The 25,603-nt window shown below is 36.2% G+C and overlaps 1 protein-coding gene across 1 annotated transcript in view; it reads right to left on the bottom strand.

Moving 5' to 3' along the window:
- Nucleotides 1-501: 501 nt before the first annotated feature.
- The window catches only part of sema4gb (sema domain, immunoglobulin domain (Ig), transmembrane domain (TM) and short cytoplasmic domain, (semaphorin) 4Gb), a 29,336-nt gene continuing 4,234 nt past the window's right edge, over nt 502-25,603 (bottom strand). Inside the window, exons 3-15 of the mRNA XM_082152982.1 lie at nt 15,526-15,677; nt 15,375-15,437; nt 13,883-13,981; nt 13,670-13,760; nt 13,466-13,579; nt 11,939-12,093; nt 8,888-9,063; nt 6,833-6,971; nt 6,459-6,681; nt 5,965-6,080; nt 5,695-5,849; nt 4,642-4,703; nt 502-4,555 (exon numbers count right to left, since the gene is read on the bottom strand). Of these exons, the coding sequence (XP_082009108.1) occupies nt 3,576-4,555; nt 4,642-4,703; nt 5,695-5,849; nt 5,965-6,080; nt 6,459-6,681; nt 6,833-6,971; nt 8,888-9,063; nt 11,939-12,093; nt 13,466-13,579; nt 13,670-13,760; nt 13,883-13,981; nt 15,375-15,437; nt 15,526-15,677 (2,525 nt within the window). The 3' untranslated portion in view covers nt 502-3,575. The remainder of the gene's footprint in view (nt 4,556-4,641; nt 4,704-5,694; nt 5,850-5,964; nt 6,081-6,458; nt 6,682-6,832; nt 6,972-8,887; nt 9,064-11,938; nt 12,094-13,465; nt 13,580-13,669; nt 13,761-13,882; nt 13,982-15,374; nt 15,438-15,525; nt 15,678-25,603) is intronic.

Raw genomic sequence — 25,603 nt, forward strand, 5'->3', positions numbered from 1 at the left:
TTCTTTTTTTTAACAGCACGTTAAACTCCGTTAACAAAATGTGACTACTACGGAAGACATTCAGAACACAATATGACTTCTTCAGGCTTAGTTGTTTTTTTGAACAGCAAGGTAGAACAACAGAGATGAATTGGTTGCTGGGTAGTAACCTATAAGATAGCCCAAGGCTGGGCATCTAATCAATGCAAGCCATGTTTTAATGATTCAGTTCACAAGAGAAAAGTATATTTACTATGTCCCATTTATTACAACCAGATGAGACTAGTGCTCTGATCACATCTTTTCTCCCCAGTGAAAACAAGCTTGACCTATTATGTGGATTAAAGAAAGTTCTAAATTAAGAGATGTGTTGCTAAGTAACAGATACATTGGGGACATACTAAGAGGCCTGATGCAGATTGGTATCTGGTTAAAATCTCCTACTGTGACAGTTAGTCAGAGGTTTCTTTCTTGCATTCAGAATGATCTGTAACCTTTGGGTCGCACAAGATACAGAAGCAGTAACAATGATAATAAATGCTTTAATAGGATGTAAACATCAGATATCGTTTTGTAAGAATAAGCTCTAAAATATTGAAACAATATGTACCCGAATACACACCGTGACTGACATGTAAGCATAGCAAAAACTTTGGGAAAATATTAAGTGCAAAAGGTTTTGTGCGATTATAGGGAAGGCAGTGGATATTCACAAACACAATGACAGCAAACCTCTAATATTTAAATTATGATGAATCACAGTTTATGACTAGAAGTACACCATAGACATACAGCACTTAAATACATGTTAATACTGAGAACAATTCATCAGTGCACGCTATTCCAAAGAAAAAAGTTTATCTTCGTAATCTCTTACTAAAATATAACTTCACCTTTTCATCTGATGTCCCTAATGCTTTTATGCACAATTGTGCTCACCAAAGTTGCATTTATTTGATCAAAAATACAGTAAAAACAGTTATTACAATTTAAAAGAACGGTTGTCTATATAAAATTGTATTTATTCCTGTGAAGTCAAAGCTGAATTTTCAGCATCATAACTCCAGTCTTCAGTGTCACATGATCCTTCAGAAATCATTCTAATATTCTGATTTGATGCTCAACAAACATGTCTCAGTGTACACACACATATATATAAAGTGTGTGTATATATATATATATATACACACACCTATATTATATAAACAAAAACATTTGTTAGATGCGATTAATTGATTTTACAGCACTACCAGACACCCAATAAAATTTGTTTTATATTGACTTGTATAATGTATTTATATCAGTGAAATGCATTTTTGATGTAACATCCACACACTGACACTCGTACATGCAACGGAAATTAGTTTAAACGAAGACTGATTAAAAATGTCACGTAGATCAGACAAGTGGTTGAAGTTTGGGGATGCAACATAACATCTAAATGAGACGGGAAAGTGAGAGATGGTGAACAAGAGACGAGCTGAAGCACATTGAGTCAGTGTGATGGCACTCATGTTAGCATCATGACTTTTGGCCAAAACAAGCACATCATGTGTCTCTTCCTCCTCTTTCTGCTGACACCACTGCTCTCTCTGCATCTTGATGGAGTCCTTGCAAAGCAGTGCTGTTCCTGTCAGCAACACTGACAAACCGAGCAGCACGAGCTGGGAAAGCCACCGGGGAGCGATGACAAGAGCTGACTCAACATCTCTGTGTAACACTGTTTACAAACCAGCGCAAAACCAGGGTCACAATACACACGGAAGAAATAAAATATACAGCTATATGGATTTTAGGCCTGTCAATTTAAATGTAATTAAATTAATTATGATATGCTGAATCAAATTAATCTCAATTACTTACAATTGCTCCCAAATGAAAATAGTTCAGGTCATTATAGTCCAGTCATTATAGTAGTAAATCAATAAATAGACATCACAAAAAGTTGATATGTTGTTCAATTTGCATGCAAGTAAAATATATATATATTTTTATGTTCGGTCAGGTGGCATAATTAATTGTTAAAAATGTCATTAATATGAACAACTGTTTAAAAGTTTGGGGTCAGTAAGAGTTATTTATACTTTTATAAGAAAAATTAATACAATTAAATTAAATTGATCAAAAGTGACTTTTACATTGTTAGAAAAAAATTCTATTTAAAATCAATGCTGTTCTTTTAAATTTCTATTTATCAAAGAATCCTGAAAAAATGTGTCATGGTTTCCGCATAAATATTAGGCAACACAACTTTTTTCAAAATTTATAATAAGAAATGTTTCTTGAGCAAAAGATCAGCATATTAGAATGATTTCTGAAGGATCATGTGAAGACTGGAGAAATCATGCGGATAAAAATTCAGATTTGCCATCACAGAAATAAATTAAAATATGTTTAAATAAAAAAGTTATTTTAAATTGTATTGTTTTTACTGTTTGTTTTTTTTTTCAAATAAATGCAGCCTTAATGAGCCTAAGAGAAATGACTGAGACCAAACTTTTGAATGATAATGGATCAGATTTTTTCCAATTAATTGTTCTAAATTACAACATTAAATTGACAGCCCAAAGATAAATACATTTATGTCTGGAGTTTAAAGCACCGAATTAACCAGGCATATTTGATCATGATTAATGCAGTAAATTAACTGAATGCAAACTCATTATCTTCCAATCTCTTGCTTCATTTAAACGTTAAAAAGCATATGCTCTCAAAGCTGGACAGCATTTGACAGGGAAATCATGTATCAGACAGAGTGATTCTTCCATTCTGAAATCCATTCACTCCATCTGACACACTGCCAAAGAAAAGCACAACTCATCCCTGAAAGAAGCGTCGAGTTCTACAGCTGAGTGGATCTGAAAATGACCACCTCTGTATCTGTAGATGTCAATGATGCATGTGCTAAAACTCCCTGGTCCTGTAATCTGACTGCAATCTAGTGTGAAATTGTGTTGTTAAAAAGTCCAAAGCTCAAGAACATGTGCCCTCACACTCATGAATTGTTGCCAATAGTCTCAAAACCCAAACTCCTTCTGAATTTTCAATGAACGAGCAAAGTAGTTTTGAAAATGCTGTGACTATTAGTTCTTTGATATTAAAATGATTATTTTTTACATCAGGTGCAATTAGGCAAAAACAAAAAAAAATTCTGTAAACGTCTGCATTTAAGCAATAATACCACGTTGATTATGTACAAATATGCATTGCTTTGCTGAGAAAGTCTTTGGACAGTGTTTTGAAGTCTCTTAATTCTCCTTTACAATGAAACTTAACTAAACTCAGTCTTGCGTGTTCTTGATTGAAGCTCATTTTGTGTTTTTTACACTCCAAAGTTCACAGTCTAGGAGTCTTTAGCTACAGTTGACAGAAGTAAATATTGGCCAGAAGTAAATTTGACCAAACTCAGAAATATTTTCACTAACATATTTTCAAATAAATCATGAGAGGATTCACAAAGGCGCCAAGCCAAATAAGTTGAAGTTGTATATCGGAGATACTATGAAGAACTTCACAACACGGTTCTCTTTAAGTCTTATACAAAATGTAAGCCTCCACACCACAAGAGGGCGATATAGTAATGGTGTGAGATCATGCTACACCGAGCTCTCGTCTGGTTGGATGTCCAACTGTGTGTGTTTCCTCTTTTCTAGAATCCTGTTGAGCTCCTCGGTGAAGGAGTGGTAAAGTGGAGACGTCATTTCTGAGTCCGACTGCCCCAAGAGCACATAGCTGTTCCCGTTCATCTTTCTCAGCACACTGGGCAACGTGGCTGACAGTCCGTTGGCGTATTCCGAGGCGGGCAGGGGCGGTGGCATAGGAAGTGGTGGCGCGGGCGGAGGCTCCTCACTCGGCGTGGTCTGGATGTCCGTTTGAACGATCTGTAGAAACTCTCCGTCTCTTGACGTCGCTCTGCTACGCCCCTCCATGCGGCCATTGCAGTGGCTGGAGATGGTTTTGAGCTCGAAGTGCGAGCTCCTCTTTCTTTCGCTTGCCGTGGTTATAGACAGAGCTTGCTGGGAGTACTTCCTGGCATTGGGAGAGTTGTGTGCACAGAAGCTAACGTACAGCAGGACCACCGTTAGTACCAGACAAAGCCCGCCGAGTACAGCCACCAGAGAGATATACATGGCCTCCATGTGCCTGTAGGTCTGGAACTCCGGCCCAGAAGGCAACGGGGCCGGTGGGGGTGACAGGATCTGCTCAACAGGACCACTGGAAGGACTCGGAGTTGGCATGGTTTTGGTGGTGAATAAACTTTCAGGTAGAGCTGTCGGGCTTCCCGAGAGATGTGATGCAGGAGGCGGAACGGGTTGCACTCTAACCACGTAACTGCGAACGGGAACCCAGACGCCGTTCTCCACGGCGTAACAGCGGTAGTGTCCACTTTGCTGGTCCTGAGCGCCGATGATGAGGAGGCCGTCGTTGCCCGTGCGGTAGCCAAATTCTACGCCATAACCCTGCAGCTGCTGACCGTTCAGCGTCCAGGAAGGGGTGGCCAGGTTAGAACGAATCTCACACTGTAACAGCACATCATCCCCTGCCATCACTGCACGTGTCCGGTGCATGACGAAACCTGGCAAAACATAAGATACATTATTACTCTATTCTTAAATGTCACCTGACTAGGCTGCTCAGAAATAATTCCCATGCAAAACACACCATCATTTGTAATATTAGTACAGCCTCTGCTTCCCATCTGGACGTCCTGGACTAGACTGGACCTACAAGAAACACATATTCACAGTTGCACTGATTAAAGCCATTAATCGAAGCATGCAGAACATACTGCAAATGTGTTTTGGACACTGGGTCCAAAAACACTCCCCAAGAGCCAAATGGGAGTTAAAATTGGTTTTAGCCAGAAAAGAAAACACTTTCCTCCCCAGTTGGCTGGTAACTTATTAGGAACTGTAACATTACATGGTTTTACCCTCGCTGATGCACGTTTTCAAAAACTTTTACATTAGAGGAAAATGTACCATCAGAGGTTTATCTGAGACACCCAAAGTTGCTTATTTCTCAATATTCCTCATATGTGACTCAGACAAACTTTTCATTAAGAGATGAATGACCTGCAATGTTTATCATACATATGCAACACAATAACAGCAAAATCCATTTTCATAAAAAAATTAAAGTTTTATAAATATAATGCAAAATACAGTTTCATGGGCGGTAAGAAGTATTTATGATAATATTATGAATTATGATTATATTTGTATAACATTAGAAATATTTAATTTCATTATTTTATTTTTTAGGAATGCACTAATGCACAACTGATATTAAAATTCTGGGTAATACTGGGTAATAATAAAATAAATGCAAAAATAATCATGTAAAAAAACATAAATAGTTTGTAAGCTAGTTAATTTAGGCATAACAACATTTCACAGCATAAAATCCAATAATATCAATAAAGATACATTTTAAAAAGATACAAGATAAAAACTCATTTTTAAATCTGCTATAGCAAAATGTCCACTGTTTGAATTATAATTGTAAGCAGAGATAATTATATATCCAATATCAACCTATAAAAATCCAATACTGAATATATACAAAATATATCTGATAAGGTGCTGTTATATCGTCCATTCTAGTAATGTTTCTTAAATCACCTGCCATTAGGTATAGCAAAGGAAATTACTTTTGGGAAACATATATAATACATACATTGTGTTATTGAAAACACATAATGTCTGCTTTTACCTGTTAGCGTAAGATGTTATCTCAGCACATGTTCTTCCATCCCAACCACAGAGTGGATCTCGTGCAAACACACAATCATAACAGGATGTGTAGCGCTCACAGGATGACAGGGGTACTTGCACCAGTCCAGAGGGGGCGCTCACATAGATACTGTTCTGTTGAACAAAAGTGCACATCCTAAGATTTTTTTGGGGGGTTACACAAGTGTTTGTATTGTACGCTTGGATTTAATGCTGGTTTTTAACAGTTGCTAGGTGTATAATGGGCTACCTGTTTTTGTGATATCACCATGTTATTGATTGGCTGTTTCTCCTCGAACAACTGAAGCTCCTCAATGATATGCACACGGTCTCTGATCTTTACAGCCCTGTGTAACCAGCCCTCATCTGGAGAGAAGCACACAAACCAAGTTTCAATCAAATATACACTACCCTTCAGAGTTTTGGGGTCAGTAAGATTTTGTTTTATTAAATAATTCAGAAGTGACGTGACACTGAAGGCTGGAGTAACTTAGCTTTGCCATCACAGGAATGAATTACATTTTTAAAATATAGTAAAATAGAAAAGATTTTTTTAAATCAAATAAATAAGTATTTTTATCAAATAAATGCAGCATTGGTGAGCATAAGAGACTCCTTTCAAAAACATTAAAAAAAAAATCTTACCAACCTCAAACTTTGATAATCTTAATATCAAAATCAAAATAACCTTTTTAATCTTGATATCACAACAATACATAAAAAGAAAAATCAACCCGTATGCACCTGTTCCTATAAAGAGCATGTCATAGATGAGTCCATCCAAACCCACAACCTGTTGTACAGCGATCTTGGTGTAGTCCGCGCTCCTCTGGAGCAACAGAGGATGTCCTCCCACTGGCTGGATTTGTATGGACATTAAAGGGTGTCTCCGAGCAAAATTCAGTGTGTTGTCAGGGAGATCCCGGGAGGAATTTATGAGCAGGGCACGATGCTGATCAGTTATACACTAAAGAGAAAGAAGGGCACTGTTATATAACATTTCACATAAGAGTGATACAAGTGCTCCAATATACCAAAGAGCTGTCCTACTGATTTAGTATAACTAGTATACTAGAAGGGGGCAGTTTATGGGACAGTTTTGATTTAGTGCATCTCACCGAGCCAGGCCTCGGATCCGGAACTTTCCCAGTGTACTCCCTCCACTTGGAGTCCTGTAGTTCCATGTAAGGCCCATCAAAAGCTGTCTGAACATCTCTGAGTGAATACCGACACACTGCAGACATCTTAACATTTCTCCTGGCAATGAGAAAGAGGAAGAAAGATGGAGAGAATTTTGGTTTAATGCAAATCTGTCAACTGCTCATCTTACTGCTTAAGAATCACTTATTGTATTCCTCATTTGTAAGTCACTTTGGATAAAACTAAAAGCATCTGCTGAATGTATAAATGTAAAGTACATGTGAATTACCAGAGAAAATCATTTTTACTTGTACCTCAATTTATAAAAATCATACACTTATAATGCAAGTCTATGGGGCAAGGCATTCCGAAGAGTTAAAAGCGAGTGAAGCTTATATATTTATTAAACTGCTTATATTATCCCTGAATAAGGACATTTTTTAAGTTTTTATTTTATTTTTATTCTTTCTAACATTTTATACATCGGATTTTTGTAGTAATTTACTGATCACAGCATGTCATTTTATTTTTCCACTGCATTTATAATCTTTGAAGGATTTCTAATGATTTGTGTATTACTTCATGTTTGTAAGAAGGAACGGTTTCATTTAACAGTTTGTGGTAATCAAAGACAATGCCAACAAAGAAGGAAACCAGGTTATAAATACATACTTTGACATTACTGTTCAATTTTATCACATTAGTAACATTTAATGTTTAAGTGTTGTGTATAGAATTTCAAATCAATGTGTATTTTAATGTTTATTCTAGTCTAATGCCTTTCCTCATTCACTTCCATTGTACAAACATTACCGTACGCACAAATGTTTTTAGTCAAAATTGTTCTCTGTGGTAAATCATCAGCATTTCACAGATATTTCTTTAATAATTCTACTGTAAATAAACACTAAGGTTGTTATCCTGAGTACCAGTGACACCATCATTGCAAACATTGGTGAAAGACCAATTCTAAATGCTGTTGGGCAAATTTTGTGAATCATTTACTAAGTTGTTTTTGTGTAAAAGATGAAGAAGAAATCGACCTGTAATTTTTCTAGCAGTGTTGTCTAAACTTAAAAATGACTTGAACCTGTACCTTTATGGAGAAAGGCAGAGCTTCTAAAACACAAAATCATGTTGATATTTTGTCCAACTGTGGGACATAACACTAGAAAGCCTCAAAATTAAATACTGATATTATTAATCCTTTTAGGACGATAAAGGGTTGCCACTCAGTGCTCTGTCCTGTTTACTACCTGGAAATGGGTTTGATTGGAAAATTTGGTTCCCAACTAGTCTGTGGACATTTAAAGGACAATTTAATATAGCATGACTCTGCATGCACCCTCTCTCTCTCTCTCTCTTTCGATTCTGCCAATTCAAATACTGGCCCAGTGCCCTGTGTCCTATTGTGAGTAACCCTGCTATAGCGAGGAAAGCACATGGGAATATTTAGAGATGGGCTCTCATGCTAAAATCCTTCAGTCAAAAAACCTCTGAGAATGAAGATAACAGGGTCACATGCTAGAAGATTAATGCCGCTTCTGTTCAAATCACATTTAATGAGACTGCAGCACCCCTCTCACAGACTAAAACATTTCAACCCTTTAAAACTGAAGGCTTATGTTTAACTGCAGTCTTAAATTTGATATAAAATCAATGTGGTGCCACAGTTACTGATGAAAAAAAAACAAGTTGAAACTACGAAATGCATACAATTGAGTAGAAATGGTCACCTATCTATCTATCTATCTATCTATCTATCTATCTATCTATCTATCTATCTATCTATCTATCTATCTATCTATCTATCTATCTATCTATCTATCTATCTATCCATCTATCCATCCATCCATCCATCCATCCAAGATAAAATTGCATTTGAATTTCAATTTATTTTAAATTGTATTTCCTTGTGTTTAAATTTAAATTACAATTCTACATCCTGTTTGCAACCCTAATTTAAATCTGAATTCTGTTCTCAATTCCCTTCACAATCAAATCTTACATTCTGCCTAAGTGAATTTTCTCACCACTCAAGTCCAAAAATGCCATAGAAGACACTGTCGTGTACGTTGCTTCCCTCAACGACAAAAACGCTGCGCAGGACGTTGAATTGAAGCTCATAATCAGGGATGGCGCACACCAGCCTGGCCTTGAGAAAGGACGTCCACTTCCTCTGAAGAGTCCTCTGCCCTCCAATGTCCCCCTGTGAACGAGAAACAAACAAAAAAACTGATATGAAAATCATAAATGACACACAAAAAAAAGTATTGCTCATTTTTATTAACTCAACAGAGCAGTAGGAAAGACACAATATACATATGTATTATGCGTAGTCTGTAGTTCTCTGAAGACAGTTTCCTCAGGGGCATGAGTCACACTAAAGTAGCTGTAAAAATATTAACAAATAACAAACATAATATCACCCCATCTTACAACCTAATGGTGTGTGACAATTGAGTTTAAATGACAAATTACGATTATGTAGCTCTGCATCACACTGCAAATATCAAATCAGAGGTACATTGAAATGAAAAATCATATTTTCATAATCTTTTCTAGATTTCTACCAACCTAGCCCATGCCTTTTTGCATTATTCACATATACCCTTGAGAGTGGTTCACAGCCAAATGCACCAAGATCTGTTATGTTAAACTCCTGAATTAAACATTTAGCTTGAAATGACACAGTTGTAGGCACAAAGAGCTGTCCTAAATGTGCTAACAGCTTTTGCTCAGAAACAGGCTGCATCAGGCTCTAGTAGTAACACCAGGATCTTGAGATGGCTCAAATAAATGGCATAGAGGAAAAGAAAATAGACACTTTTGTACGGTTTCTCCATAATAAAAGTTATCAGCAATGCTGTCACATGATACAAGTATCATATTTTTGTGTCACTGAAAATAGCTTTTCCCATAAGATCCAAATAAACAGTAATATAATCATGGTTTTGAAATGTTTTACTTTTATTCTTTTTACTTCTAATGGACTTGCGTAAAATGCCTTTAGAAAATTTCCAATTTGGTATACAAACTATATTGAAGTTGAAATGTAGAGAAACAACAGAGAGAATGTACAATGTTAAGTTTGCTTATGAAGGCGCCTGAGCATGCTCAGTTTGATCACCAATATGCTGTCCTGAGGAGGACTTCTGGGGCAAAATATTTCCCCCCATGATCGTTATTGCCATTATAATAATAATTAATTCGTTACATTTATATAGCGCTTTTTCTGAGACCTCAAAGCGCTTTACATAGAAGGGGGGAATCTCCTCAACCTCAACTCTCAATTATCACAGAAAGGCATGGCTTGTTTATTTGGAGGGAAATATTTTCTTTATTAATATGGAATGCATTTATGATGTATAATCACTGTAATGCAATGTTTACTATAGGGTATCTTATGCATAAGTGCTATTGTGGACAACATGTACTTCTGCAAATATTAATTTTGTGAATTTTCTCTGGATAAGCACTATAAACTTCATGTATCTGCTACTGTGGTTTGTGGCTGATGAAACATCCATAATCCCTTGCGAATTAACATTTTAATGTTGTATTTGTTTTCAAAGCATGGTGACACTACTTAGTATTAATAGAGCTTGCAGTAGTAATTAGTGCTTTTGATGAACTTTTATTGTTGTTTTGTGCAAAATCACTGTTAGGGTGATTAGTGTTCCCCTTGGTAAACTTAGACCCTGCTTAATTCAAATAATTTCTCACCCACCGAGAGCAACAAGATTTTTTATAGTTTAATAAGTAAGAGTTGTCTACACTTAGAAGACAAATTTGACTAATATTGAACAACATCTAGAAAATTGGTGAACTTAGACCAAAACTTGTTTATTGGGGTTGGGTTGGAGTATTTAACCCAATCTGTTTAAAGTCTTAAGTGAGCCATCCATTCAAAGTAACCCATCTATTTAAAGTTTTGAGTAAGAACATGAATTTTATTGAGTTGCTTAACTTAAAAAGACTGACTGTCGAACAAGTTACTAAATCATTTTGAATAAGTTATCTTGAATATTCTTATATGTTACCGTTTAAAAGTTTGGGGTCAATAAGACTTAAAAAATAATAATAATACTTTTATTCAGTGACAGTAAAAGTGACAGTAAAGACATGTATAAAGTTACAAAAGATTTTAATTTCAAGTAAATGCTGTTCTTTTGAACTTTCTATTCATCAAAGAATCCTGAAAACATTTATCTCAGTTTCCATAAAAATGTTAAACAGAATAACTGTTTTCAACATCGATAATAATAAGAATTCTTGAGCATCAAATCAGCATATTAGAATGATTCCTGAAGGATCATGTGACACTGAAGACTGGAGTAATGATGCTTAAAATTCAGCTTTGCATCACAGAAACAAATTACACTTCTAGTAAATAGAAAACAGTTATTTTAAATTGTAATAATATTTCACAATATTACTGTTTTTTTTTACTGTATTTGTGATCAAATAAATGCAGTCTTGGTGAGCATAGGAGATTTTCAAAAATAAGAAAAAATATTTCCGACCTCAAACTTTTGAACAGTAGTGTATAAACCTGTATGTCTACAAGTACATGTGTTTAATGGTGCGTATGAGCGTGTGTGTGTGTGTGTGTAGTGTGGCCTACTTTGGACTGGAGCTTCTTTCCCTCCTAACTCAGTAAGTCAAACAGTAAGGGACCTGACCTGCTTCCCAGAGCTGTGAAGTGTTAGGTGAATGCAGGCGTGAAATAAATGAAGATATAACGGTGAGGGGAAACTGTTGGGTGGTTTATCCGAGCACAATTAAGATGCTAAATGAGATGAGAATAATGCAGGTGGGAGAGCATGTGTGGGAGAAAGAAAGCGAGTGAGAGAGCTAGTTTGGGTAGTGGGGCTTTATCTGCCCGGCAACAGTAGCAAAGCCATAGAACCTCCAGAAACGTGTGGAGAGATGAGGTCAGGCTGCCGCTGTCATGGACTGTACTTAGAAGTCTGTACATAGGAGTGAAAATGTTTTGTTAATGTAAGTTTTAAAACCAGATTTGAAAAATACAGATCAACAGTTAAGCTCAACTCAAGATATATCCCGAACCCAGCTCTTACTTTACACACACGGGCCACCCTGGCCACTTTGGTCTGGCTGGAGTAAGCAGTCGGTTCTGTGTTCCTCTCCGTGAAGAAGAAGTAGAGTTTGTCATCATCCCCGATGGAGCTGTTGATGCTCTCTCTGAGTAAAGCTGAGCCGACAAAATCTGACTCTACGAGAAAAAACATCAGCATTAGCTGCTGCCCACACCACAATGGACCAATTATAAGCCTTACAGATCTTATTGTGTCAGTGAGAAGTTTCAAAGTACAGTCTTTATTGATTCAAAAAAGATAGTGAATCTTTTGGGATCTACTGTTCCTTTTAATCATATTTCTTACTTTTTTATTTAATAGAACATTTTTCCCTAAAAGTATTGAATTATTAGTGATGCTTTCAAAAGGCAGGAGTGCTATTACTTCTCTAAGCAATCAGACTTTTTGATTCTGGCAGATGATACGGCGAGTTAATTTTTCCATTAAACGGTAAGTACAATCCATGTACTTTCTTCTCTGAGGGGAATTAATCCATTGTATTTGTCACAACAAGAAGTTATCGCGTTCACATCTGTCAAATGTCATCTGACAACGGTCTGGAGATATTTGACTCTGTGAAGAAAATACACTGATAATATTTTGGGATTTCTAGGTGCTTTATTTGATTTCGCATTTTTATTAGTCTTTATTTTTCATAACTTGTGTGCTTGTTCTGGGTGATACGGAGTATACTGCGGTGCTAATAGAGTCTCACGAACGCGCAAGTCGCGTAGCCGCGCACAGAAGACCAGCGGTAAAGGTCAGGATTTTCATTAAATAATACAATAAATTTCAATTAGTTTTTCACCAAACCCTAATTCTACCCAATAAACTAAACTAATTTGAAAGACCTTCCCAACCCCGAAACCTAATCCTACTTACTTAACCCTAAATGTCCATAACCTAAGCAAAATAGCCTGATCTAAAATTACACAGGGTAAGAAAATCCCCATGTAAAAACAAATGTATAACATATCAACCTTAGAGACTAAGTTCATGTGACGAGGTTGTTTCAGACTTCTTTCATACTCTTTTGATGTAGGAATGGACAGTGCATAACCAAGGGTTGGACCCATTCAAGGCCCAACACTTGGAGAATTTCATTCAAATAGAACACTGGGAATATATGGCACATGTTGCATGGGATCATTCTGTGATCTTTTGCATCTTTTTTTAAAGCTTAATGCTGTTCACTATTCAGTGCCATTATGTGGATGAGAGTGAGCGGGACATTTGTTTTGACATTTCACATTTTGTGGTCCAAAAAAAGAAAAAAGGGCATACGTCATTAGAACAACACCAGGTAAATGATGACTTAATTTTCATTTTAGGGTGAACCCTCCCTTTAACAGATTTGACTTAGGCCAGTAAGCAACCAACCAGAATACCCTAGCAACCAAATAGCAATGTGCAACCACTCAGAACATCACAGCAAGCCAATAGGGATGCCCTAGCAACATGATTCCACAGAAAAAAGAAAAAAAAAAAAGAAAAAAAAATGCAACTAACCCAGCAGCCATCTTGTTGGAGAATCGTCTGTCCGCAAATTTGGGAAAGGAAAGTTGCGTCGTATATCAGGGATGTCACGAAACTCATACTGAGATGCAGAGTACATCTCACCATCTGTAAAGGCAAATTATAGTCAACTGAAAGAAAAAACAGAAGAAGAAACATGCAAGTTATGAAATAAGGTTATGAATCCAAATGATGTACCTATTATAAATCCAGTGTAGCTCTTTGTAGGGTCATAAGGACATTTCTCCTTTCCCTCCTCAAAACGCACAAAGGTGAAGCGTGCCACATCCTGACAAAAACAGGGAGATATTTAAGTACCATGTGCTATCTTATAGCAGAACATAAAACATTTACAATAATAATTATTCCTTTGCAATATGACGGACAGAATGAGAGCAGTAAACATCTCACTATGTAAGCACAGCGTGGTCTGAAGGCATGCGTCCCGCAGGTGTACAGGTGAGTGTCGTTGTATCTGTCCAGGAATCGCACGTGATTGTAGCATTCAGTCTTTGACAGAACAAGCAAGAAATTATTGTAAAATTATTAATTAATCCAAAAACACAGGTACATTATGCAGTAACATAAGCAGACTTATATAAAAAAACGAATTTAAAATATTTATAAAATAATTGTATTTCAATAATACTATAATGTAAATTAAATACTATAATAAAAAAAAAACATTTTGTGGGCAAAACTCTTACATTCCAGCTGACATTCTTAAAACTCTTACATTCCAGCTGACATTCTTAAACAGCATTTTTTATTATACAGTGCTATGCATAAGTTTAGACACCCATGCTAAAGTTGACTAAAAAGAGGAATAAAAAATCATCTTTTGGAAATTGAACTTAATGCCTTAATTAAAAAAATTTGGAAAAATCCAACCTTTAAGGACACCAATTTTCTTTGTGAATGAATAATGTATCGTTAATAAATAAAAGTTCTTCCTTAAAATACAGGGTGCATAAGTCTGGACACCCCTATGTTAAATTCCCATAGAGGCAGGCAGATTTTTATTTTTAAAGGTCAGTTACTTCATGGATCCAGGATACTATGCATCCTGATAAAGTTCCCTTAGCCTTTGGAATTAAAATAGCCCCACATCATCACATAGCCTTCACCATACCTAGAGATTGGCATGGAGTACTTTCCATAAGATAATCTCTCAATGCAAATAAAACCAGCTATTAGGCTAACTGAAATAAAACCATGCCAATCTCTAGGTATGGTGAAGACTATGTGATGATGTGGGGCTATTTTAATTCCAAAGGCCAAGGGAACTTTATCAGGATGCATAGTATCCTGGATCCATGAAGTAACTGGCCTTTAAAAAAAAAAAATCTGCCTTCCTCTATGGGAATTTAACATAGGGGTGTCCAGACTTATGCACCCTGTATTTTAAGGAAGAACATTTATTTATTTACGATACATTATTCATTCACAAAGAAAATTGGTGTCCTTAAAGGTTGGATTTTTCCTAATTTTTTTAATTAAGATATTAAATTAAATTTCCAAAAGATGATTTTTTATTCCTTTTTTTAGTCAACTTTAGCATGGGTGTCTAAATTTATGCATAGCACTGTATTCATGCCACCCGCTTCTTTACATCAGAACCACCATTCATTTTGACTTTGTCATGAAAATCAACGTGCATCTTGTTTAGTTTTGTCTGCACACAAGAATTAACACTCAACTTTTGAACATGTGATGCGTGGTTTCCGACACGCTTATATCTGTATGTCACAAAAAACAAAAGTATATACTTTTGTAAAGTATATAAAAGTTCATACTGTATACATTTGGAAGAAAAGTGTTTGTTCTCTGGGAATCAGCATATAAATTAATTTGAGCTATGGGATTTAGGCGAGGATATTCTACACATCAAGAATGGCAATACCTGATTGTTCTTTCCTTTGCTCAGGCACTGCCTCTTCTGTTCAGCAGATGCTGCCCATTCCAGCTGTTATACAGATATGGACAACAACTATTAGGAGCCCAGGTGCATATAGAAACATATAGAAACTTAATGTGACTGAGACAGAACTCACCGAAAAAGAGATATTGGTGTCAGAGATGTTGGCGGTGTCCAGTTTGTAAATGGCCTCTCTGGCCCCAACATACAGCAACCCAGGCCCATCCTCCAGTAACAGAGAGCTGTAGTTGACTGCAGCTCCATGGAAATGATTACAACCCAGCAGCCCTGCAAACACAGAGAGAGACCCAGTTAGAAAAACAGGGACAAACATGACTAAATTGTGTCAACAGCATAGAGACTCAGCCATAGCTCTATACACTCTTCTGTCATTTATTGGAAAACTTTTTAACTGAAATTAATGGATTGAGAGCTGCATTCTCAACATAAACTATGAATAAACTGAAAGGCAACAAAGAAAAAAATGACCATGAAAATAGAATAATTAAACAAATATTTGTGGGTGAGAGAAGAGGGGCAAGAGAATATATGGCATGATTTGCATCTATTTGCATCTATATATGGCATGATTTGCAAAACTATTTCACTATACCATGCCGGTATACAGTAATGCGATATATCACGATAATAAACATGCATGATATTGTTATCGTGGGCACTTCAAAACACAGTGAATAATTATTCATTATGAATTATTCCGATTTTTTTAATGCATTTTAGGAATATTTTTCCCATCAACTGGTTAAAATGCTCAACTCCGCAGTATGCTGTACGCAGTATACACTGATGTAAACACACTCAATACGGATGAGAAGCGAGGAACGAGTGAAAGAGACGATGAATGACAATGCATATGCGCTCTCTGACAGCAGATAAACCCATAAACCCCAATAAATAAAGCAGCTGTGCTACTTTCTAGTTTAGTTTAGTAGTTTATTTGAACATGTAAATAAAATAAAAAAATATACAAACATGAATACATATATACAATTAAAATTAAAATAACAGCCAAATAAAGTCATGTACTTCTCAGCACAATCTTCCAAAATGATTGTAAATAATTCAAATTAGAAATTCCCATGTTCAAAAGGAGTAGGAAGAAGTTCATAACAAACTTTTCAGGTCCTACCCCATTTCTATTTCTGAACCGTATTTAAAGGGGTCATATTATGCCCTTTTACAAAGACTTGATTTTGTTTTTGGGGTGTACTTGAATATGCTTTCATGCTTGATTGTTCAAAAAACACACTATTTTTCACATATTTTACATTATTATAGCACCTCTCTACCCAGTCTGGTTCGAACGCGTCGTTAGTTCCAGTTTTAATGAAGTTTGAAAAAGCTAGTTCACCCAAAAATGAAAATTCTGTTATCATTTACTCCCCCCTCAAGTTGTTCCAAACCTGTATCAATATCTTTGTTCTTCTGTACACAAAGGAAGATTTTTGGGAGAATGTTTGTAACCAAGCAGATCTAACCCCATTGACTACCATAGTATTTTTCTTTCCTACAACCGAGACATTTTTTTTGTCATTTTAGTTAATTTCAACATTTAATAACACCTTATTAAAATCAGAAGCTATAACTGTATTATTTAATGGACCTGAGCTAACATGAACTAAAAGTTGTATTTTTTAAACTAACATTAACAAAGAATAATAACTTCTGTAACAAATATAGCTTTTGCTCATTGCTCATAATACAATAACTTAACTAATGTTAACTAATGAGACATTATTGTAAAGTTTTACCTATAATTCTTTTGAAACATTTGTTTACTTCATGCATTATAAGAAAAAAAGTTATAGTATGACAACACTTTTTTGCAGCTTATTTCAATATCATGATATAATACCATATACCGTGATAAAAGCTTCAGCAATTATCGCAACATGAACATTTGATACCGTCACTTGCCTAGTCCAATTAATCTAAGATCTAACTTCACTGTAAAAAAGAAATGTTGGCACAATAAAAAGAGTGAGGGAAAGAGAAAGCAAATCGGTGTTTTAAGAGTAGTGGATTAAGCACTTTCTGTTTTTAAGTACAATGATTAAGTGTCCCTCTAAAATATTTAAACACCATTGACTTATTTGGGTGGTCTGCCTCCTTAAATTAAGGGCATAAAGTAAACCCAAGCACATTCTGAAGAGAAAAGGATTTGTTTTGGCCGTCTGCAACACTGCAAGCTGAGATTTCCTGCCCCATACTGAGAGATGGGTGGGCTACACTGATGAGACTTGGCAGTATTAGGCCACATATCAACCCCTCAAATGCCCTTCCCCTACCTCTCAAAACACCCAGCCCCCCATACACGGTGCTAAAGTCTACATTGGCAACAATATCCAGTATATCCAGTATCCAAGCATGGAATATAAAGGATTTGGAATCAGAATTTAAAAGTGATTTGTGCCCCATCATATTTTTGAGAAAAGTAAAAAATGTCTATGTCAAAATGAAATTGCCATTTAAAAGTGTTAAATGCTGTGGAAGAAATTATGAATTGTTCCATCCAATCAAGTCAGTAAGCAATCACACACACTTGCAAATGCATAGCAATTTGCTAAAACATTCAGAATATCTTAGCAACCTCATTAGTGTTGGAAACTGAGAGCTATTTCCATTTATAGTTCTCACTCCTGCATTGTTTTGCCGATGCGGATGAAGCACAGACTAAAATACACCACGAGTGAATTTTCAACACAAAACAGAAAGTTTGACCACTGTATTCCGGTTATAGAACAAATGACTCTGAGTCTGTTCTTTTTGGTGAACCAAAAGCATGCAGAGCAACCAGTGCAGTCCGATTCCCAAATGAATGACTCTTATGAGCCTGTTTTTGTTTTGTTTTTGGTGAATCAAAAGCATACAAAGCAACAAGTTTATCCCAATTCCTGAGCGATTGCGAATGACTCTTACGAAGCCGTTTGTTTTGGTGAATTTAACAACAAGTGTAGTAAAAACAGTGTAGTCTGATTACCAAACGAGTGACTCTTTTGATCAGATTTTTTTTTAGTGAATCAAAAGCATACAGTGCTACCTGTGTAGTCTGATTACAGAATGAATGACTCTTGTGAGCCGGTTCTTTTTGGTGAATCAAAAGCATACAGAGCAACCAGTTTATCCCAATTCCTGAGAGAATGGCTGCATTTCTTATGAATCAGTTCTTTTTAAAGAACTAAAAGCAAACGGAGCAAATAGTGTAGTCCGATTCCAGAACAAATGACTCTTGTGAGTCGGTTATTTTTGGTGAATCAAAAGCATACAGTCCAACCAGTGTAGTCCAATTCCCAAACGAGTGACTCTTGTGAGCTGGTTCATTTTAGTGAATCAAATGCATAATGAAATCTAATAAAAAAATGTTATAGCAAATCAAAAACATACAGCACAACCAGTCTGATTCCTGAATTAATGACTCTTGTGAGCTGGTTCATTTTAGTGAATCAAATGCATAATACAATTCCAGAACAAATGCCTCTTGTGAAACAATTCATTTTAGTGAATTAAAAACATACAGGTGTAGTCCGCTTTCCTAACGAATGACTTTTGTGATCCAGTTCTTTTTAGAAAATCAAACAAGTATATCTGAGACTTACATCAGTTTAGTTACTGACTGGTAGTTCATATGACAATGCTTAGAGATACACATTATGAGTTGTGTCAGTAGTACTTTATAACTATTAGCTGTTCACAGAGCAAAACAAGCAATACTGGGGTCTAGTGTTTGGGCTAGTGTGAGAATGATTGGCAGTATTACCCTAAAAGTCAAGGCCATGAGGATCTAAACTGTCAATCAAAGAAAGGTCGGAACAGACCTACGGGTTGCTGTGCGCGTGGGAGGGCCAGAGGCTAATATTACTCATAACAGGAAAGAAAATATTAAGTTATGTAAACACGAATTAAGACCTCAGGCAAAGTGACGACATTCTGTGTGTGTAGTTAATCCTTGTGTCTCATTGTGTAGATAGAGAAAGATAGTGACTGTTACACAGTGATGAGTGCCGAGCTGATAAACTGAAAGATCACACAAAAGCCTTTGAGCTCAAAACACATTGTCTGTCCTTGGACCATTTACGCACACAGACACTCATACACACACATCCGCAGCCATACCAGTATTGCTCTTTAGTCTTTAATAACAACATATCAGGATTTACGGGAAAAGGGAAGGCCAACAGAGTGTTCATTGAGACGTACATGCCTGGCAATTATCAGAGAGCACTTATGCTATGTGCATCTGACACGTTTGTCTCTTGAATATTTGATTTTAATTAGTCAATCGTGGCACTGAGTAGTCAAAGAATGTTGTATAATGACTGCTAAACCAATACATGGCTGTTACTTTCATGTCTCTTGTTTGACTTCATGATCTTTTTTTCATTTCAATGCAAGTTAGAATAGTAGTAAAAATGGCCTCGTAGTAATTATTTTATTATTTGGGGAGTACAAAACTGTTCAAAAATTTTAACAATCAAAAGAAAATGAGGGATGCTGTCTTTGTCAGTAATGGCCAAGTTATGGAGCACATACCAATAGATAGTAAGGAAGAAAATGTTACTTTGACTTTTAACTAGCAAATGTTTAAGCATCATTTGTATTATGTTTTCTTTTATTATTACTTAGTTTTCATTTCCATTTTTTGTTAAGCATATGTATGCTAATTTTATACTCTTTTATTATCATTACAGTGGGTTTCATATTTAATCTGATGTTACATTAATTACGGTATTTTGTCTTGTTTTCGTGCTTATTGTAATGCTTTTATTTATTTATTGTGAAGCACTTTAAGCTACATTTCTTGTGCTATACAAATAAAATGTAGGCTATTATAAACATTGGAATGACATTGCAGCAAATCAGCTTGCAATGTACAGTATATTGTGTCCATGACAAAAACAGCTAGCTATTGCTGTCATTATTTTGTGTTAAGAAATGTATTTTTATGTGTAAATCTCAACACTTAAATAAAGGTGCATTGCGCAAGTCTCTGAGTTTTTGCAGAACTATGCCCCCTCTGGCGGCAAGCAAAACTGCAACCAGAGGTTGTCTTTTGCACTAGACAAAAGTTTTCTTTTTTTATCTTACGTGGAGTTTGCGTTGGTGTTTGAAATGAACTACAAACCGGTCTCTTCTTCTTCTAAATCCATCTTCTACGGAGAATGGCGGCGAATACACAAACCTGCCAGACATAGCCAGGTGAGCGTCACGCCCAGTCTCAAATTCCGACCCGAATCCCTCTTATTTATTTTACTGTACAGGATTATAGAGACAATCGCAGTGATCAGAGAAGGGCTCATTCAGCCCATCAGGCAATTGTTTAAGCATGTATGGGTTAGAAAACGGGCATTTTTAACATGAAAAGTTGCGCAATGCACCTTTAAATAAACAATCGATTTATGATATTTATTTTTAGGCTATTTGCATTATTTATGTTTAAAATTAGGGGACCAGGAAGAGGGTTCACACATAGGCTTAACAAAAGAAATTACAATAACATGACATGCACACTGTGCGTCAATTAAATACATTTTCATCAAATTATTTGTGACACTCAATGATTAAAATTTTTAATCAACACATTCTTTTGGAACTGTTATGGAATAACAACATTATCGCAATTGGGTCTAATGAAAAATAGCCCGTTGGCTGCTAGATACTTGCACTAAATGCCCTACCGCACCAGTCTATAAAAACATACTGCATCACTGAGGGAACAAATCCATGAGCAGAGTCAACACAGCGCCCAAGGCCTACTGTTGTGTTCTAGCAGTGTGTGTGTGTGTGTGTGTGTGTGTGTGTGTGTGTGTGTGTGTGTATGTGCGCGGTTTGTTTACTGTTCCCTATAGGACTGGAACTAAGTTTCAACCACACAAACTTTGTGCCAAGCCTCTAATATGCAAATTGTGCACACAGGCTGTGTGTGTGTCTGTATGAACTAAGAGCATAATCTTCTTATATTAGAGAATATTTGAGCAGTAGTGACTCCTGACCGTAAATTTAGGAGGGCAGTAGTTTATAATTAGCATTTTGTACGTTTTTTTATTCTAATCTCTAACACATGCAGACACGCTTTTGGCAGAGGCTGTGTTATTCAGCCTGAGGGTGGCGCTCTAATGTTGACTGACATGTTTTAAAGGGATAGTTCACCCAAAAATGAAAATTGTGTCATTTACTCACCCTTTAGATTGCTCCAAACATGTCTGGTCCAAACCCCATTGACTTCCATAGTATTTTTATTTTCATAATACGGAAGTCAATGGGGCCCATCAACTGTTTGGTTACACATATCTTCTTTTGTGTTTAGCAGAAGAAAGAAATTCATGCAGGTTTGGAAAAATTTGAGAGTGAGTAAATGATAACAGTCTGGACTGGAACGAGTCTGAATTAGAGCGTGCTGCAGTTCCATTTTTCATCACAGATTTGCATTGGTAAATTGTGGGGAGCTGTAGAGCTCGAGAGGGCTCAGGGCTTCAGGCACCCTCTGTCCCGCTTAGTATCATAATGCATGCTGCCTGCCGAACCCATGAGCTAAATTTTAATACATCCAGCTCACTTTACGACTTAAAACTGTATAAAAAAATCCAAAATCCATATTTGTTGCAGAATGCTGAACACATTTACAATTATTGATTTTGTATATATTCAGTCTTTGTCTTGGATGAATACTTTGGTGGGGCTCTGCCTCAACTGCCCTTACAGAGGAGCTGCCGCTTTATGCAAGTATGAATATATGACATATGTGTGTGTGTGGGTGGCTGTGTAACTTGCCCAAGGACACACTACAAGAGGTAAGTATTGTAGCTCTCACATCATGCTAAAACCAATCTATTTTCATAGCATTTTCTTGTGTGTGACTCGACTGTTGACTCACGACAACCCTGGTCTAAACAAACTTGGGCGGGCAGCTGTGGTGGTCATGTGTCCAATCAGAATCGTGTTTGCTAGGGGGCAAGCTCTGACTAAATAAATACTGACACTGCCGGGTGAGAACAGTCAGCTGCATACGTGATCAACATTACACAGCCACGGTCAAGCTTCGCCAGGATTACAAAATATATTAAATCCCATTAGCAGCACATCTCACAGTACCACAAAATACTGCTTTAATTATGCACACACTAACACTAATAGAGATCTGCATTGTATTATGTACCAAAACCATGTAATATGAGGCCAGAAATTTTGCACAGGCTGTTAAATTGACATTAAGGGATTGTTCACCCAAAAATGAAAATTCTGTCATCATTTACTCACCCTCAAGTTGTTTCAAACCTGTATGAATTTCTTTTTTCTGCTGAACACAAAAGAAGATATTTTGAAAAATGTCAGTAACCAAACAGTTGATGGACCCCATTGACTTCCATAGTATTTTTTTTTCTACTATGGAAGTCATTGGGGTCCATCAACTGTTTTGTTAAAAAACATTAAAAAAATTAAAATAAAACGTTAAGGTTAACTATACAAACTTGATTAAATGTAACTTGACATTTAATAGTTTTTTCACTTCAAATAATTTAAAGTGAACTAACTTCAGTTCTGCTCCAGAAACCTTTTGATAAACATCTTTCCCAAAAATCAATAATCGTCATTGATTGGTTCCAGTTCTTGGCATTGAACTGATCATCAACCATGTGGCAACCACTGAGAGTTCAGAGTCCAAACCAATCATGAACCAATTTCCCAATGATTAGTAATCTGACTGTCTGCACTGAAAGTGAAAATGCTGTCAATCACAGGCAATCTGGAATTCTGGACCAATGAGTTTTCATAGTGGGCGGAGCTACCAGGTGGGACGCAACAGACATAAAAAATAAGATAATAATAACAGAATACAGGGGTCTCCAGATGAGTTTTAAAAATAACTTGACAGTGTAATTTGGTGTTAGCATGCAAATAAACAGAACTCACCTAAGAAATACTGGAACAAGAAACAATAAGAAAAAAAAAGCTGTGTTATTTTATGACACAATGTAAAATACAAAAAAGTATTCATGAGTTTAAAATATTGTTTCTAGGCAAGGACATTTAGTTGTTGTTTGGAGAGGTAATCAAAACTGGTTTTAAAAATGGCCTCAATGTTGAGGAAGCATATGTGGGGGAAAACAAATCCAAGAACAATCAAATAAATCTGAGACACACCAAACCATTTTTGCATAATGTAAGATATAATTTGTTGCATAATGCAATGTAAACAAATCTGTGTTTATTATTGATATTATTTCTGTACTAAAAGAAGGAAGTAGATGCCACTGCTCAAATCCTGTCACCAAGACAACAGCAACCCCCACGCAGATAAAACCCCCTCCATCCGAGGGCTGGATTCTGTGGGTTTGGATTATCAAGAATCAAGACTACCCTTTTATTGGTCTTAGAGGAGAGCTATTACTCTTATAGCATGTCGGGAAAAAAAAGCGAACATTAGATGTGTATTTCAAATCACTTTTCTGTGATCCTCAGTGTTTCCAAGAAATGTTACCTTGCTTGCTGAACAGTAAATACAGATATAGCTCTTTTCTACAAGCTTCCTGACCTTACACGATAACTCTCATACTGTGATTCTTTCTATCAGACGTTCAGCAGAAACTACCCACACCTTTTGACCAACGAATTTCCATGACTTTTTCCATGTCTCTCGTGATGGCTGGATAAGGATATATTTATACACACGCATAGCATTTCCATGATTACAATTATTTCTACAAAAATTACTGTTTAACATCTCAAGGTCTTTAGACATTCAATAGACAGACACACAAAGTCAGAGATAGACTTTATCTCTAAAGATCCCAGATGGACTTTTCCCCTTGATCTGCTACCCCAGACGAATTACACATGTATACATATTTCATTTCAGCATTACTTCAGGTCTGCTAAGCACTACAAAAACCAGACAACCATGAACCCAATGACCTGAAGATAAAAAGAAAACACTCAATGTACTCAAAACCACTACAGCAAACCATTAAAGCAAGTCAGCACCTTTTGTTACACCCTCAAAATGTGCTTTTTAATTAAAAATGTTAACGTTCTCCCTGTATAGACAATACAAGAAACACAAGTTTGATTTAGCAGAGAAATAATACTCCTACATTTATGTCTACTCTCCCTTCTCTCTCTGTATGCTCTAGCTCTCCTTCTCATCCCAAGAGAGCCCAAATATAGGTCAAGGACTAGAGTCAACCAGGGCAAGGAGAAAAATACAATAATGGAGACAAAATTACACGAACAAGATCTGCAGTGTCTGAGCACAAATTATCAGCACAAATGGATTGTATAAGCTACTAAGAAGCAGCAATCTTTAGCAACACTTCAGTTTAAGAAGCTGAGTGGGTAAAGACGTATGAAAGATGTTAAACATGCTCAATCATTTTATAAGTGTGTCAATTATCTTACATGCAATGAAGTAAAACCGCGACGTACAGTAGCTGAGTGGGTAAGATGTATGAAAGATGTCATAACATGCTCAATCATTTTTACAAGTCAGCCAATTATCTTACATGCAATGAAGGAAAAAAGTGACGTACATAATTTTAAGATGGTTAAAAAGGCTTTATATTCAGACAGACAACTAAAAGTTATTCCTAGGCTGATTGATTCCACCTAAAAATGTGAACACTGGCTCTGTGAGCACTATCAAAACATCAATCTATTTGTTCAAGCACCCAGACTGGCCAGAAATAGCTAAATTGGCTTAAACGATGGTGTGAGTCTGTGGTGATGAATACACATTTATCATTAAGCAAAAAGACTACAATCTGTGATAAATTTAGGAGCCTCAGGGAGGCCCTTCGCTGATGGCTCACAACAATCAATGATCAATTACTTGTCTAAGCCTCTTAGTTCTTCCACACAAACCATTTTACAAGTTAGTTACTGACCTCTTTGGTAAACCACACATCTTTGGTATGTAATGACCACTATGCCTCCAGGATACACTATAGTTCAGTAGTTCAGTATAGTTTAGTTCTGGTATAATTTTGTAATGTTTATGAAAAATGTATTAATTTGCTGGCTTGCGATCAAAAATACAGTAAAAACAGTGATATTGTGACATATTACAATTTCAAATAACTTATATCTATTTAACTATATTTACAATGTAAAAAATTCCTATGATGACATTTTTAGCATCATTACTCCAGTCTTCAGTGTCACATGATCCTTCAGAAATCATTCTAATATAATTTGGCACT

The sequence above is a fragment of the Leuciscus leuciscus genome (assembly GCF_965113295.1).
Source record: "Leuciscus leuciscus genome assembly, chromosome: 21".
NCBI classification, from domain to species: domain Eukaryota; kingdom Metazoa; phylum Chordata; class Actinopteri; order Cypriniformes; family Leuciscidae; genus Leuciscus; species Leuciscus leuciscus.